Source organism: Penicillium subrubescens (assembly GCF_028828155.1).
Source record: "Penicillium subrubescens strain IBT 31985 chromosome Unknown utg000002l_segment0_segment0, whole genome shotgun sequence".
In the NCBI taxonomy this organism is placed as follows: domain Eukaryota; kingdom Fungi; phylum Ascomycota; class Eurotiomycetes; order Eurotiales; family Aspergillaceae; genus Penicillium; species Penicillium subrubescens.
The window spans coordinates 5991985-6007576 of record NW_026643152.1 but is presented as its reverse complement, the minus strand read 5'-3'; the positions used below and the strand labels follow the sequence as shown (position 1 = coordinate 6007576).

The following is a 15592-nucleotide window of genomic DNA, read 5'->3' as shown; positions in this document are numbered from 1 at the left end:
GTCTACGAGATTGGAGACGTTTTGGGGTCAAGTCAATTGGTCTTGTCTGCGATGGAGCCTCGCGCCTGAGGTTAATTTGAACGGGCCTCTCCATTTGCCGATGGTCTCCTCTCTTTGGAGATCGTCTCGGCGAGTGCCGATGGATTAGAAATCTTTAAACAAAGCCCCTGGTACCTCATAAACTCTTCAAAATCTGCGTCTGTTAGTTCATCACGCTGAAATAATACATCATGTCGGTCCTTTTCACTAGTATTTCCGAGTAAATATATCACCTCCGCAAGATCTCCCAATATGGCAATTTACTAATAAATCGATCGGTAGGGACAACCCAGTGAAGCCAGGAGATGCGGAGGCCCTCCTTGAGCCCCTTGGGCTAACGATAGATCCTTCCGAATCAAGCGATTTTCACACCCTTCTAGCAGCCGTTCATGACTGTGCAGAAGGCGTGGCTGCTCTTCCAGACTATCAACCCAGCCCCGACCAAACAAAGTATCCCCGAGAGAACGTGCGGAGACCAAGCAAAGAGGAGCAGGTCCTTGGACAAGCTTGGGCACACAAGTTCCTTATCAGAGGAAACGAAGAAGGCGGCGTCCTTGCAGGAAAGTCTGTCAGTCTCAAAGATGTGATCGCTGTAGCAGGTGTGCCGCAGCTAATGGGAAGCGACATCATTCCATCGTGGACGCCAACTACCGATGCAACGGTGGTGACACGTCTTCTAGATGCTGGTGCTGACATTCATGGGACCTCGACTTGCGAAAATTATTGTCATTCGACATCCTCATTTACCAGTGCGCATGGTACAGTTGAAAATCCCCATGCCACTGGTTACTCCGCGGGTGGAAGTACTTCGGGAGGTGCAGCTCTTGTTGCGGCGGGGTTGGTAGACATCACGATTGGAGGTGATCAGGGTGGAAGTATTCGGGTTCCGGCATCTTTCTGTGGCTGTAAGTTCATTCCTAGCTCTTCTGCTATGAGTCTGCTTTATCTGATATCTTTCAGGCGTTGGTCTCAAGCCAACCTACGGCCGAGTTCCATTCACGGGCATCAGCAGTGGCGATGCTGTGAACGACCATGCAGGGCCGTTGAGCAGGAGTGTACTCGAAGCGGCAATTTGTCTTGATGTGATCAGTGGATATGACGGTATCGATGATCGCTCTTTGGGGAGTGCTAAGCCAGGTTCGACTACCTTTGCTGCAAATCTGAGCCAAGGCTCTAAGCGACTGGAAGGTGTGCGGATTGGCATCTTGAAAGAAGGATTCGGGCATAGCGCTGTCAGCTCAAGTGTCAGGCATTCGGTTTTGACGGCAGTCAAAAGGTTTCAAGGTCTTGGCGCCACGATAGAGGAGGTATCCCTCCCAGATCATCTGCATGGCCCAGCGGTCTGGACCATCCAGCAAAGAATTGCTGGCTCGCAAACGCTCCTGGGACAGAATACCGGACGAAGAGGTCTTCACACGACTGAAATGGAACATGCGAGACTGCCATGGACCGACGATGGATTCCAACGCGCCTTCCCGTCGACAAAGAACGTTATTATCAACGGGCTTTACCTGATGTCTCGCTTCCCGGGTCTATACGGGAAGACTACCAATATTGGACGACAACTGAGTGATAAATATCAGGCACTGTTTGAAAAATATGATGTGCTGGTGATGCCCACCACTCCAGTCGTCGCTCCCAAGAACGGGAAACGGGGTCTTCCCTTGGAGTCGCTGAAGCCTAGCATGGGGTTGACTATCAACACTGCTATCTTCAACGTGACTGGTCACCCAGCTATATCTATTCCCATTGGATTTGCTTCAGCGCCGGGGGACGCAGATATCATGCTTCCAGTCGGTATGCAGGTCGTGGGCGGCTTGTGGCAAGAAGAGAAGATTCTGCGAGTTGCCCATGCATGGGAGAGCAACTTCGATTGGAAGAAAATGCTTTTTTCTACAAATGAGAATTAGTTAGAACAGGTAGAGATAGAACGAGGCATCCTGTCTCGAGATCTTGAATATGGTCTCGGTTTTCCTCCCAGAATTGATTCTATACAGAGTCCTTGCAACCACTTCGTTGGTAAATTGTTGAATTTGCAGCATTTTCTTGGATCACCAGTCTGAAGCTATTTTCCCCAATTATTTATACCGTGATATACCCACCATCAACAACCATCGCATGGCCTTGGACGAATGACGCTTGAGTTGAACAAAGAAACAAGACTGCATCAGCAATCTCCGCCGGCTTCCCCATCCTCTTCATTGGAGTTGTCTCCGCCGCAGGCGTGATAGCTTCTCGAAGTTCCGCCTTCTCCATGATCATTGGGGTCTCGATGACACCAGGGCATACGCAGTTTACCCTGATGTCATCTTTGGAGTAGTCAATGGCGTCCGCTCGGGTCATGCCAATCACTGCTGATTTTGAAGCACAATATGCGGCTAGACCAAGGATTTGTGAGTAATTGAGATCTGTAGTCATCGAATCAGATATTGGGCATGGTACTTACGCGCATTCGGTCGGCCGACAAGCCCTAGCTGACTGGCAACATTTACTATAGCACCTCGCTGGGGAGGCCGACTAGGATCATGACTAGACAGTGCATCTTGTTTGACCATCTGTCTCAGCTGTGCTCGGGATGAGAGCCAACATCCTCGATAATTGATGCTGTTCAACCGGTCAAACTCCTCGAGACTAGTTTCCACTGACCGTAGAGGCTGCCCGAGTACACCGGCGCAATTCACAGCATAGTCGACGCGACCAAAGTATTGGACTACTTTATTCATAAATAAATCAGCGAATTGATCATCTGCCACGTTCCCAGAGTGAACTAGTAGCTGGGTGTGAGGATGAGCGGCGGCAACTGCGTTTTTGGTCTGCTCCAGAGTGGTTTCATTCAAATCTGTGATAGCTATGCGTTCGCATCCTGCGGCCGCAAAAGCCTTTGCCACGGCAGCACCGATTCCTGTATAGCACGAAAATCGTTAGTAAAATCGTACTGATCATCGTTGCTCCACATTTGGATGAACCGACCAGTTCCGCCAGCACCAGTCACCACGGCCACACCAGGGAAGAGCGTTTTGGTCAGTGTGGCAGACATGAAGGGCTCAACTTGATGCAATAGCACGATCCAATCTCAGAACTATGACTTTGTCGCCTTCTAATCAACCAGGTACCAGATACCCTATATCCTCTCCGATGGAACTGTGGAGTGGGCAACTGTGTAGCCGATAAGCATAAAGTGGGGCAATTGGAGTCACCGCTTGGCCGTTGGAGTAACCACCCGCTCTCCGAAGCTGCTCCTCTTCCAACTCCTCCCCAAATGTCCACTTTTCCCCTCCATTTCTCCAAAGGGACTCGGAGTCACTGATGCCATCCCCATCGCCCCAGAAAGCAGGCCGCGGCGCAAAGGCGCGCATCTGTGTCCATTGCGGCCGAGCCTTTCGTCGTACAGAGCATTTGGAGCGCCATGTTCGAACCCGTAAGCCCGCCATTGGGGTTGGAGTCATGGCGTGAGAAAAGACGACTGATCAAATTCGCTAGACACCAAGGAGAAGCCATTCATCTGCTTCTGTGGGGCAGCGTTTACTAGACGCGATCTATTGAAGCGTCATACTCGAATTTCCCACCAGGATGGTCTGGAATCACCAGATTCGCAGTCGGGGTCGATGGTGAAGCCGGCTCTCCAAGCACCCCCGCGCACGGCACCTGCAGCTGCAGCCATCCCACCACAGTATGATGCAGCCGGCCGGCCAGTAGGCTCGATGCCGGGGCCATCGCCTGTGCATCAGTGGTCTGGCGCCCAAACTGAATCTGTTTCGTATATACCCCAGAATCAGACTGGTAGTATCATGGCGATAGGAGCTCCTAATACTAACCCAGTCCCCGGGGAGCATCCGGCGATGCACGATCCCGCTATGCTTCAAGCTGCCCAATTGCTTATTCCGGGCGACTATCAAGCTACTTGTAAGTACGCAAATGTATGATCTCTAGAGTTCACCCTAATTGACGAACTCAGCCATACCCTATCTTCCGGAGGATCTCAACCACTTCCAAGAATTCACCCATTTCTTGGACTCAATTGGATTGCCAGCAGAGTGGCTTCCAAGTGATGGAGAAGCGAATCAAATGCAACCAGATCTCGGCCTCGAGGATGTGCAGAAGCCTGCTCAGTCATCACAAGAGCAGTCAAGACCTAGACGTAGTCTGAGAGAAGAGTCGCGAGGAGACTCTCCTTTCCGCTCGTGGCTGCCATCAGTCCCAAGAGGTGATCAGAGCCTGGGCGCTCTCTCTGACTCGGGTATGTCACTTGCACCTCAGTGCTTTTCCAGAAATTTTTGGCATACTTCAAGAGGCTGACACCCACCTAGAACCGCCGCAAGCCTCATCCAAGTCGTCTAGGTTTAATGTCTCGGAAGACCAACGCTTCCGACTTGCTGCAGCGCTGGAAGATTTTCGCAATGTCATCCCTGACTTTACCCTTCCATCTCGTCATACATTAACTCGGTACCTCACTTCCTACTTCGAAGGCTTTCACCCGCATATTCCATTCATACATGTCCCGACCTTCCGCTTCAATGAGTGCTCTGCTGAACTTATTCTGGCTATAATGACCATCGGCGCTCAATATCGATTCGAGCATCGAAACGCTGAAAGGTTGTTTCACGTGTCAAAAGCCGTCCTTTACGAGAGAATGTCTCGGGACTCTCGTATGGGTGGATACTCGGCACCTCTTGCTGTTTCTCAATATTCTGTGGAAGGCCAAGGCGCAACTGGAGCAGCGATCAGTACATCAAGGCAGATGGAAGTGATTCGATGTCTCCTTGTACTGATGAGTTATGCGACCTGGGAGCGAGCCGGACTCGTTCAAGAGGCCTTCCAAATTCAGTCTCAACTCGTTCAACACATTCGCGACGCTGGCTTAACCGAGCCATATACCGACCCCCGTGCCACATCACAAGACTGGTATGAATGGGCTGATCAGGAGTCTGTGCGACGGACAAAGCTCATCTCCTTCTGCTTCATTCATATTCACAGTGTTGCTTATAATGTTTATCCATCACTTCGGAGCAGCGAGATCCACATGCGTTTACCTTGCTCAACGAAGGAATGGACAGCGAACAATGCCGTCGAGTGGGAAGCCGCCCAACGAGACAGAGGACCTCAACAATTATTTTTCCAGGATGCATTGACCCTTTTACTCCAGAAATCACGGTCAACAGTACCATTGGAACCAATTCCAGCGCCTTTGGGCAACTACATGCTTCTCCATGGTCTGCTGCAGCGAATTCATATTGTCAGCGAGCTCTCGTTGCCGAATGGAAATCACTCAACTAGCCTTCCGACGGAAGAGTTGAACAAAATAGAGTATGCCTACAACCACATCGCATGAACTTCCCCCACAAACATTGGTCACATAATCTAACCAAATCAACAGGCGAGCTCTGCGATCTTGGACTTCTGTCTGGCAACAAGCCCCAGAATCAAGTCTCGATCCTCACAATGCTAATGGACCAATTCCTTTCACCTCAAGCGCTCTCTTGGGACTCGCTTACGTACGCCTATCATTGAATCTTGGACCATACCGCCGTCTCGAGACTCGTGAACCGGCAACTATAGCATCTGCCCTATGTCGCTCTCCCAAACCGGAGAGAAGCTACCGTCTCATCCCAGCTCTCATCTACTCTGCCCACGCACTGAGTATTCCCGTCCGCCTCGGTATTGATCATATTGCCCGAAGTCAAGCTTTCTTCTGGAGTGTAAGGCACTCATTGGCGAGTCTCGAATGTGCTGTGTTGCTTAGCAAGTGGCTTTTCACGCTTGCAGAGGCGGCACCCGATCAAGCTTTGAGTGGTGAGTTTCCTTTCGGATAGGTCCTATGGAAATACTCATTTTAGATTTTGCAGAAAATGAGAGCCGAATTCTACGCTGGACGCAGTGCATCGTTGAAGAAGCGTACTCTTCAATCGACCTGGACGACGAGTCAGAAGCTCCGCCAAATCTCGAGCCTGCTGCATTGGGAATGGCTGTTCTCAGGTTGTGGGCACGGTTGTTCAAGAGGAATACCCAGTGGCCGTTTATTAATGTTCTCGGACAAAGTTTGGAGCAGTACATGACGATGATTTAATTTTGATGACACCCCTGTATCTTACCAGTTTGTACATACTATGACTTGATAAGAACATATCTTACGACAGCAAAATGCACAGACTCAAGCACCATTTTTTTTTTATATATTATTTGACGACAAACTTGCTCACTATCAACGCTCCACAAAAGTTCTTCGGCAATTTGATTAACCACCCCCTAACTCTAGCTTAGAACAAAGTAACAGCCACTAGATCCCGTTCCTTGCCTCAACTGAAACCACCAGAGGACCCATGAAGAGAAACGCTGACATTCCCTTCCTCTGTGGCCTCTGAACATGAAACTTGCACATGATCGTGGCTCAATCCAACAGGTGTCTTGTAAGAACAGTCTCGGGGGGCCCATGCTTTGATACAGTCTTCTCCTGAGGCTCAGGGCCCTTCTTAGTCTTGGGGTTGAGAGTTAGCACTTTGCTCGCTTCCATTTCGTCTTCAACGGTATCCATCAAGTCAGTCTCCTTAGGCGGCGAAGTCCGCGCCCGATCACTCGCACGAGCACCTCCATACGCGAAGTCTAGCCATCTGTTCTTGGATTCTCTGTGCTCTTGGTCCTTGTGCGCTGGATTCATGTTCGCAACCAAAGATTCAAAAAGGTTTGGGGTGGGTGTCGCTGTTTCGGGGCATCATCCAAAGAGCTGTTGTTTACAGCTGTGGTCGTCTTCTTCTCAGTCAGGCTGGCATCGGTGTCCGAAAAGTTAATCAAAAGCCCCACGTCTGTCTCGTCAGTTGATGCACGAGAATCCGGTGGAATGGGCGGACTGAGGAACTTTGGCCGAGCTGGTGCAGTTGGGCGAGTCGGGATCGGGATGCAGGCACACGAGTGGACATGGTCTTGCCAGCATTCATACCCGGAGCACTGTCTATCGCAGCACGGTTGCTTGTGCTCGCATTTTCGAGTGCATTTGACGTTGGAATGAGGAAATCTGAATTTAAAAGCTTTCAGTGATCTTGCAAGCGACCGATAATGACGGAGAGGAAACTTACCGGTGACACCTGAGTGGGCATTCGTGTCTACAATCCAGAATCGTTCCACAAATCCTCTCGCAGCCTCCATTGTTTTTCTAATCACCGATATCTAATGGTTGTAAGAGAAGTTTGTTAGAGACTTGAATAAGCATATTTTGGGGGTAGGTGTCGGTGGTGGGTGTGGGGAGGCGTCAGAGACGCAAAGAGAGAGGAATAAACTCACTTCTCATGATCGTGATCGTGCCGTGTTGACAAGTCACAGGAATTCCATATCCAATTGGGGGGTTTCCCCCAGAACCTGCCTTCATGATGGTAAGGATTGGTCGCCACAGCTCGCTCGCAGCGACCAGATGCCGCGCTTTACCGAAGATATAAAGCCCGCGTCTTGCCCGAGAAAGAGCAACACATACCCCGTTATCGACGGCAAGAAAGCCAATGCTGGTTGCTGGTATTTCTTTGCTGCGAACAAGCGAGAGAATGACGATGTCATTTTCCTCTCCTTGATAAGAGTCGACCGTGACCACTGTAGGATCTTGAAATTTGGTGATCTCATTGTCCATCAACATCTTTCGAATTTTCTTCCGCTGCCCATTGTAAAAGGTCAGGATGGTAATTTTCTGGCTTGGAACTCCATTGGCACACAAATAGCAGTAGAGTTCGTAAACCAAGAGAGCCTCGATCTCATTGACCTTCGACGTAAGGCTATCGTCAACTTCGGGCCAATTGTGAGTGACGAAGAACGATCGGACATCTCCCATTCCTGGAACAGGCTCATGCTTCGAAACTGAGCTATGGTCCCGAAGGTCGTCATATATCGGGGCCAAAAGTCGCCGTATTTCTGGAGCCCTACGTCGCTGTTCCTTCAACATCACAAATGGAAAGTCATTCTGAACGAGACGCTGGAACATCGACACATCCAGAAAGTAAGGCTCGCCTGCCAGATCATGCACAGCACAGTGGCCTTTGAGCTGCTTGTGGTCACCCACAAGAATCAGATGTTGGAGAGACTCAAAGCAAGCAACAGCAACAGGTGCCTCGAACACCTCTGCAGCCTCTTCAATTATGACAATGCGAGGCTTCAAGGCAGAGACCAAGCCGCGATATTTGCTTAGCCCAGTAGTTGTCATTCTAATCACCTTGGCGGTCTTCAGGATCTCGTAGTCGTACTCAAATTTCCCGATCTGGAGAGTCTTGCTTACAAGCATGTAGATCTTGAGTTTCTTCTGAAGGCCCGCGCGGACAATCCTGACGAGTCTGTTATGCAACTCCTTGTAAACAGCACCTCGGTGGTCGTATGGGATCTCCCACAAGTCACGAAAACTGAGGTATCTCTCCATGGTTTGAGGAGGAAGAGTTCTGGTTCCACGAACAAAGAATGGAAAGGCGTCGTGGAACTCCACAAATCTGCCCTTCAGGGACTCCCATTCATCAGCATCCGGCGCTTGCTCCGCTTCGATTTCCATGAGCATCTCATAATCTTGATCACAGTCATAAATCTTAGCACTGTACTGTTCCTCAGAGTAAAGGTCTTTGAATTCCTGAGCTTGTCTCCCCAGCCAGGCTGTGAAAGGATCGGGGGAGCTTTCCGCATTGTTGTAAGACATCCATTGGTTGCTGCCGACTTCGAGGTTATTGAGCTGCTCTTCGGTCAGGAGACCATGAAGAACAAAAGCCATCCCGCTTCTATCCGCACTCTGTCGATAGAACCCCTCGAGCGTGTTCTGAATAATGTCGGTCACGAGTGCTGTGTGATTTTGCCGAGCCTTCGACAGGAGTGCATTTTGTAAATTTGGCATGGGTTTATTCTCTTTCATGGAAAAAAGAGTTCGAGCAGCAACCCTGAGATTGTTGCTTCTGCCTCCGAGGCGGATGTAATTTGGCTCAAAGTCGGCAACGTGAGTGAGAAGCTGATCCAAGGCAGTTGGTATGTGTGGCGACGATGATAGGAGGATCTCCACGGCGCACTTGCGCTATAAGGAGTCGGAGAAAGGTGACAGAGACGAATGTTTTGCCTGTCCCTGGAGGTCCTTGTACAATTGCCACCTTGTTTGCCAGCATGTGCCTCATCGCATCTTGCTGGTATCTATTCAGATGCTTCAAGGGAGCAGATTCCAACTGCTCGATGACATCGAAGAGCAATTCTTGTCGAGAGTCAATCGCTACCGGCGCAAAGGCTCGGAAGTCCATCTTCGGTTTCGACGTAATGTACTCTGGTACATCGATCTGTGTATCCAAGCCACAAATATGGTTGCTCAGAGGGAATCTACTACCGATTAGATTTGTAGTCCATTGAGGGGATGTTTTTACTAACCGTTCACTCGACAGCTTTTGAAGCGCAGTCATGGTATGTCTGTGTGCTTCGTAGTATCCTGAGCATGCTTCAATCATGACCCATTGCTTGAGAGGATCAAAATCCATATCCTCCGGATGAGCAAAGAATAGATCGACCTCAGGAGGGGCTTTGGAGACACCTTCGAGTGGCCTCGCTGCCACAACTGCAACCACATATTTGCTCGAAAATAAGTCATTTGCCGGCGTCAAGGCAACAATTTTTCCAGTAAGAAGACGAGAAGAATATTTCCAAATGATCTTTCTGCCCGCACGCCTAGTGGAGAAGCAAACTCGAAAGGCCATTCCCCGATGTGCCATGGTGACGCGAGTAAAGAAGACCTATTCCCCCGCAACCATCGTTAGCCAACCTGAACTATTTACTGATTGTAATAATACAGCTTACCCGCTCATATACAACAAAAATCTTGTTGTCAAATGCTCCAGGACGCTCACGAAATGCAGCAACCGCATCACGTAGATTACCGACGCCATCCTCACGAAGTAGGTTGTGATGGGTTTCGAGATACTGTTCGGTAGACAACCATGGATCATGGATTTGATTTGTGGTCAGGTTGAATTCCTCTCCTGGGTGATCGGTTCCCATAATCTCATTGACTGTCGGGAGTTCGGGTTTCATCTGCCAGCCTGTGTTTCCTAGTCCCTGATTGAAGTACTCGCGAATATCCATATTGGCCGATGGCAATGAAGGACCTCCTCGCCCACGAGGTCGGTGAGGCCCACTCATAATACCTAAACTTGATATAAAACGGATAGTTCTAGTTGACTGAAACTGATGTTGAGATGGCTAGGTAGGGAAAGAGATGCAAAATATGAAGAGGTTTGCGTGGCTGGAAGAAAGGAAACGGGCAACCGGGTACTGGCAGACTTTGAAGCGGCATGAAAACTGCCGCTACTGGATTGTAATACATTGTACATGGAAGGTACCATTTAAAACATAGTCTAGCCCAGAGGGACTGCATTTGTTTCCTATGCATCAATGGTATCGTGGATTAATTGAGTGGGAAGCAGTCAAGATAGTAGAAATTCACTGCCTAGAGCCTTTGCATATGAAAACCCCACAAAATTGAAACTCAAATAAGTTCTAGAGTACGTCCATTGCTAGCAATATCCAACGGCCATTATACAGGCTTATAATGTATATTTTTGATGAATTTTTTTAAGAAAGTTGAAAGCGGCGCTTCTGGAACTATGAACTCAGGCGCTGATTGGCTCACGGTCTGTCCGCCGCTCGTTGGAATTGTCTCCGAACGCCTTTCCGCTTCCCAGGGCCCTCACACTCTCCCCTCCGCACTACGCCCTGGCTGTGTCGAGCTTCTAGCCATTGACTAGCCATTGACTAGCTTGCTACCTGGTCTATATCGGTAGTAATCTAGGACTGGGACTCAAACCCGCATTACAGGAGGTTTGGGCAGAATATCAACCCCTTCGATCGCGCCATTTTACCCCAGAATCCACGAGCCGCCCGCCTGCCTAGATAGGTCCTCAAGAGGGCGGTGGACTGTTTCCAGCGATCGCTATTCAGAGAATTGACTGGTAACAAAAGCGGGCTGCTGCATTGGCCCAGGCATTTCTACAGTCATGGCGTCGCTTGAGGAGGATGAAGATCGCGACCTGGCAGGTAGGTTGCACCTTCCACTGCGGACACTACAAACCACGCGCAACATCCGCTAATGCGCCTTTTTTGTTTAGGCTCCCAGGATGGCAGCTCCGATAATGAGATAGACGATGCTATGCGCGATATAGACGATGGGGATGGTGACAACGAACCCGATGGCGATGCCGACCAGGATCCGGACCAGGATCAAGATCAAGAACCCGACAGCCCTTCAAATGCGAGCCAGGCGTCAGATGGAGGGGGCATGGCGTCTCAGCAGAACCAAGGCACGACCAACATGACCTCCCCGGAAATGCAGGAAACTCCACGCTGGAGTCATTCTCCGTATACCACCCAAGCGTTCGCCCCGAGTGCCTGACGGCCAAAACCTACGACATCGTCCCTACCACGGCCGCGCCCCATAGTACGTCCATTAACGCCGTCACCGCGACGGCAGATATGCGCTGGGTCTTTAGTGGAGGCTCCGATGGATATGTGCGCAAGTTCAATTGGGCAGACTCAATCAACAGTAAGCTCATGTTGACAGTGGCGCAACGCCATCCCTTCGTGGACAGCGTGGTGAAAGCTGGAGTCTACATGACATACTGGGAAAATATGGATGGGAACAATGTGTCGCCGGTCTACTCGCTAGCGTGTCAAAGCGAAGGCCTATGGCTCCTTGCAGGCCTGGAGTCAGGAACCATCCGATTGCAGACCCTCCGCCACGACGAAGGCAAAGATATAGCACTTCTACGACAACATACATCGGCCGTCTCATCATTGAGTCTGACCTCCGATGAGCAATCGCTGTTGTCGGGGAGCTGGGATAAGCGGGTCTTCGATTGGGACCTGAATACCGGGCAGGCTCGACGCGCCTTTGGCGGTAGTGCCGGTCAAATCTCAACTGTACAAATTCGGCCAGAATCCACACTCGCGGTTCCCTCAGATACGATTGATTTCTCGCAACCAAATGGTACCTACTCGTCGAATTATGAAGCGAGTGGTACGGACAACTTCAATGCAATGGACACCACTCAAGATGCTGGGGATGCAGGCGCCCCTGAGAACCCGCAGGCGGGTTCCCCGACAGATTCCTTGTTTGGAGGGGCAGATTCCCTCTTCGGAGATGCAGACGGAGGGGCAGCGGACGGCAACGAGCCGTCTGGAGGTGTGTTTGGGGTCGACGAAGATGACGAGTTTGGCCGTGCTGTTGCGAACGGTGTTCTTGCAGATTCTGGCGCTGGCGACATGGATACCAATATGCCCGCAGCCGATTCCACGTCACAACCGCAGGCCGCTCCAACGGATACAAACGCTAACCCCGATGCGTCTATGGTGACCCAAGACGTGGCGAGTGCTGGTGTTCCACCCGCCGCGTCTGAGCCGGCCGTCAACGGTCTGCCAAGGGCCGAAGACGTAGAGACACATTCATCTGCCTTTGAGTTCTCGCAGGCTATGCAGACAGGGCAGACGTCAGGGTCCGATACCACATTCTTGGCTGCATCGATGGACGGTACAATTCGAGTGTGGGACCGACGACAACCTGACCCCGTTGCTCGAATTACCCCTCGCAACGTTCCACCATGGTGTATGAATGCTTGCTGGTCCCCAGATGGCAACTATATATACGCCGGGCGAAGAAACGGCACGGTGGAGGAATACAGTCTCCACAAAGGCCTCAGGGAGTCTGAACGCACATTCAAGTTTCCACAAGGAAGTGGCCCCGTCACAGCCCTCAAGGCGATGCCTAATGGGCGCCATCTCGTCTGGTAAGTTTTGTTTATATACCCCCGCAGTCACCAGTCTAATTCTTTTTAGTGCATCCCATGACATTCTGCGTCTATACGACTTGAAGCACGAACAATCCTCTCGACACTCGACCGTGCCATTCCTCATTATACCGGGCCACCGCACCGGAACCATCTCCCAGCTTTATGTGGACAACGCCTGTCGCTACATGATATCCACCAGTGGAAATCGTGGCTGGGAGGGTAATAGCACCGAGGTTCTCCTTGGCTATGAGATCAGTGTTCCTCAATGACCTGGGCTAGCTCAACCTTTTGATGCTACCAATATATAACCTCGGTATCGTCTACGACTTGTACGATTTTGGAGAACCTGAATAATAAACTACTTCTGTCTTGGGTCGGCTCCACAGCCAACTATCAAACAAAAAGATTCAATTGAAACAACCAATGTGCATGAAAACGTATACCTCAACCCTAGATGATATCTCAGATGATAATGCATAGACCCAACGCCATAATCCAGACCGGTTCCGCGTATATACAAGCAAATCCAAGTATTGTCCTAAGCCCAAGTAGTCCCAAGAAATCATAGCTCATAATGGATCTTCGTCAAAGTCAATTCCTTCGCAGACTTCATGTTGCTGTGATCGCCAGGCTCCGAATAGCGGGTTTCCAGCCCATTTGACCTGGCCGTCACGGTCATTCTCAAAATATACATAGCCTGGCAGCTCGCCGGTCGCATCAAAGTCTGCAGGCCCAGTCACAAGGTTTCCAAATCCAGTGAGATCAGGATTAGGCACATGGGTACGGGTCTGGACTCGTCCACCATCGACATTGTTGACCGTGATCAAATAGACAGGTGGCAGGTTCTCGTCACGATCTGGACGGAAAGACATTGGAGTCCATGCCTCGTTGTCATAGGACTCTTGGCGATTCCAGTCGTGTAAGAGTGGAAGCGGCCGTGACAAGAGGACCTGGTCCAGCTTTTCTGTGTCGAGAATCAAACCTGGGGATTGCAGGTACAGCACGCTGTCATACTGCATGAACTGGATTTGTCCCAGACGCAGCAGTTTCGTGTCAGACATTGTGTATCCGGCATGTACGGCGCCGCTGATATCGATCGGTAGCAGCCAGATACCATACTTGATACTGGCAGCGCGTAAGATGGACAAGGCTAGTGAACCCGCCTTTCCAAGCCTCTTTGCAGACATGCGATCCCACTCCTCGGGATACATAAACAGGCGATCTGGTATGACGGAGCCATTGGTGGCGAGTTGTTTGAAGAAAAGAACGGCGGAACAGATATCGGAGGGGTCAGGCCTTGACAATAGCTGGAGATATGCATAGTTTCCCTTTGAGGCTGAGGGACGATCCCCACTCCCATGAAGGACTTCTTGATCGCCCGCTAACCCCAGATCCGAGTCTGACAGACCGCGTTTGTGGGCAGGCCTTTGGAATGCCGATCCAGGCGAACTCCGCCCTACAATGGGAGGGCCTTCTGGTGGCTTGCGTAGTGCATGTTGGATATTCTTCACCGAGTTTTGCTGTAACACGTAGCCCGAAACAAATAATAACAGAGTAAAGATACAGACTACTCCCATCGACACGATGGCGGAGACCGTGGATGATGTGAGGAGCACCATTGTCGCGGGAAGGCAGGCGACATGGAAGGAATGGAAGGGATGGATGGAATTAGAATGTCAAACCATGCACGAGACTACCATATGACTCCTCTTTTCGATGTCTCTTAGCCTGCCTTGATCCTTGGATGTTGTAGTGTTTCATGACATCAGCCTTGTTTATGGGGTTGGCCGCGCGACTATCGATAAGCCCACCGCCCGAGCTTGGACAGTCTTGGCATTTGGGCTTTTCAACTTCGCTTTAGCACTTCACCTGCTAAGACGACCGCGACGGACTGCGACTCCACACGACCTTCGCTATGGCCTCTCATCGTGCGGATGCCAGTAATTTCCTGGATAACCGAGGCTACTCCGGCCCTCTGGTGCGCGGTGTTAACCCGGTCACCCTATTCGAGAAAGCAGTTCGTGATCGCATTACAGACTCCTACTACTGGAAGGAGCAATGTTTCGGATTGAACGCAGCAACTCTGTGCGATCGCGCCGTTGAATTGAGTTTCGTCGGTGGTACATACGGTGTCTCCGAGAAGCCCTCGCCTTTCCTCTGCCTTGCCTTCAAGCTCCTCCAGCTCAACCCCAGCCGAGACATCATCCGCGAATACCTGAATTTCTCCGACCCCGGCAGTGACGACGAGGGCGAGAATCCAGATAATGGTGTTGTCCAGACACGTGGAGACTTCAAGTACCTTCGAGTGCTCGCTGCCTTCTATGTGCGCCTCACTTTCGACGCGGTCGACGTGTACAAAACCCTGGAGCCATTGCTACTCGACTACCGAAAGATCAAGCGCCGTGTTCGCGACGCATATACCTTGACTTACGTGGATCAATTCGTCGACGACCTCCTCACGAAGGACCGTGTGTGTGGTACGAGTTTGTGGAAGCTGCCCCCGCGGCAACAATTGGAGGATCTGGAGATGCTTGACGAGCGGATAAGTCCACTTGCGGACGAGCTGGAGGAGCTCGACCGGGATAGCAATGATGGGGAGGAGGATGCGGATCGGGGTCGCAGTGATGATGAAACTTCCAGCAGACGAGAGGAAGGCGAAGTTTGAAGGCAATAGGCGAATAGCTACTATCCAAATCGTCGGCCCTCCCACCGACCTCCCCCGAAACTGGCTAAGGCCACAGTTATCCGTGCCAGTGTGTGCGCCGAAAAATATCACGAACGGGCAC

General features: G+C 50.8%; 7 protein-coding genes across 7 annotated transcripts; 4 read left to right on the top strand and 3 right to left on the bottom strand.

The window, feature by feature from the left end:
* Positions 1–230: 230 nt before the first annotated feature.
* N7473_003500 (putative amidase) lies at positions 231–1949 on the top strand (the record flags this gene model as incomplete). Its single annotated transcript, XM_057149440.1, has 3 exons — positions 231–259; positions 322–944; positions 1000–1949. The coding sequence occupies 3 exons, from the start codon at positions 231–233 to the stop codon at positions 1947–1949; spliced, it is 1602 nt and encodes a 533-aa protein (XP_057013094.1).
* A 172-nt stretch (positions 1950–2121) lies between these two features.
* Positions 2122–3076, bottom strand: N7473_003499 (SDR family NAD(P)-dependent oxidoreductase; the record flags this gene model as incomplete). The annotated part of the gene is made up of 3 exons (XM_057149439.1): positions 2122–2417; positions 2486–2941; positions 3010–3076. The coding sequence occupies 3 exons, from the start codon at positions 3074–3076 to the stop codon at positions 2122–2124; spliced, it is 819 nt and encodes a 272-aa protein (XP_057013093.1).
* A 269-nt stretch (positions 3077–3345) lies between these two features.
* N7473_003498 (C2H2-type zinc finger protein) lies at positions 3346–6103 on the top strand (the record flags this gene model as incomplete). The annotated part of the gene is made up of 6 exons (XM_057149438.1): positions 3346–3457; positions 3520–3942; positions 3995–4276; positions 4347–5343; positions 5414–5829; positions 5883–6103. 6 exons carry the CDS (start codon positions 3346–3348, stop codon positions 6101–6103), a joined length of 2451 nt encoding a protein of 816 aa, XP_057013092.1.
* Positions 6104–6424: 321 nt separating this feature from the next.
* N7473_003497 (uncharacterized protein) lies at positions 6425–10167 on the bottom strand (the record flags this gene model as incomplete). Its single annotated transcript, XM_057149437.1, has 7 exons — positions 6425–6732; positions 6971–7045; positions 7107–7133; positions 7312–9058; positions 9123–9351; positions 9400–9758; positions 9823–10167. Coding segments are annotated over 7 exons (3090 nt in total), but the record flags the coding sequence as incomplete, so codon positions are not given.
* Positions 10168–10745: 578 nt separating this feature from the next.
* N7473_003496 (WD40 repeat domain-containing protein) lies at positions 10746–13226 on the top strand. Its single transcript, XM_057149436.1, is given in 4 exon segments — positions 10746–11058; positions 11130–11379; positions 11394–12803; positions 12853–13226. The coding sequence occupies 4 exon segments, from the start codon at positions 11019–11021 to the stop codon at positions 13073–13075; spliced, it is 1923 nt and encodes a 640-aa protein (XP_057013090.1). The 5' UTR covers positions 10746–11018; the 3' UTR covers positions 13076–13226.
* Positions 13227–13375: 149 nt separating this feature from the next.
* N7473_003495 (uncharacterized protein) lies at positions 13376–14425 on the bottom strand (the record flags this gene model as incomplete). Its single annotated transcript, XM_057149435.1, has 1 exon — positions 13376–14425. One exon carries the CDS (start codon positions 14423–14425, stop codon positions 13376–13378), a length of 1050 nt encoding a protein of 349 aa, XP_057013089.1.
* A 296-nt stretch (positions 14426–14721) lies between these two features.
* On the top strand, positions 14722–15471 carry N7473_003494 (PRP38 family protein; the record flags this gene model as incomplete). Its single annotated transcript, XM_057149434.1, has 1 exon — positions 14722–15471. One exon carries the CDS (start codon positions 14722–14724, stop codon positions 15469–15471), a length of 750 nt encoding a protein of 249 aa, XP_057013088.1.
* Between the last annotated feature and the right edge of the window lie 121 nt (positions 15472–15592).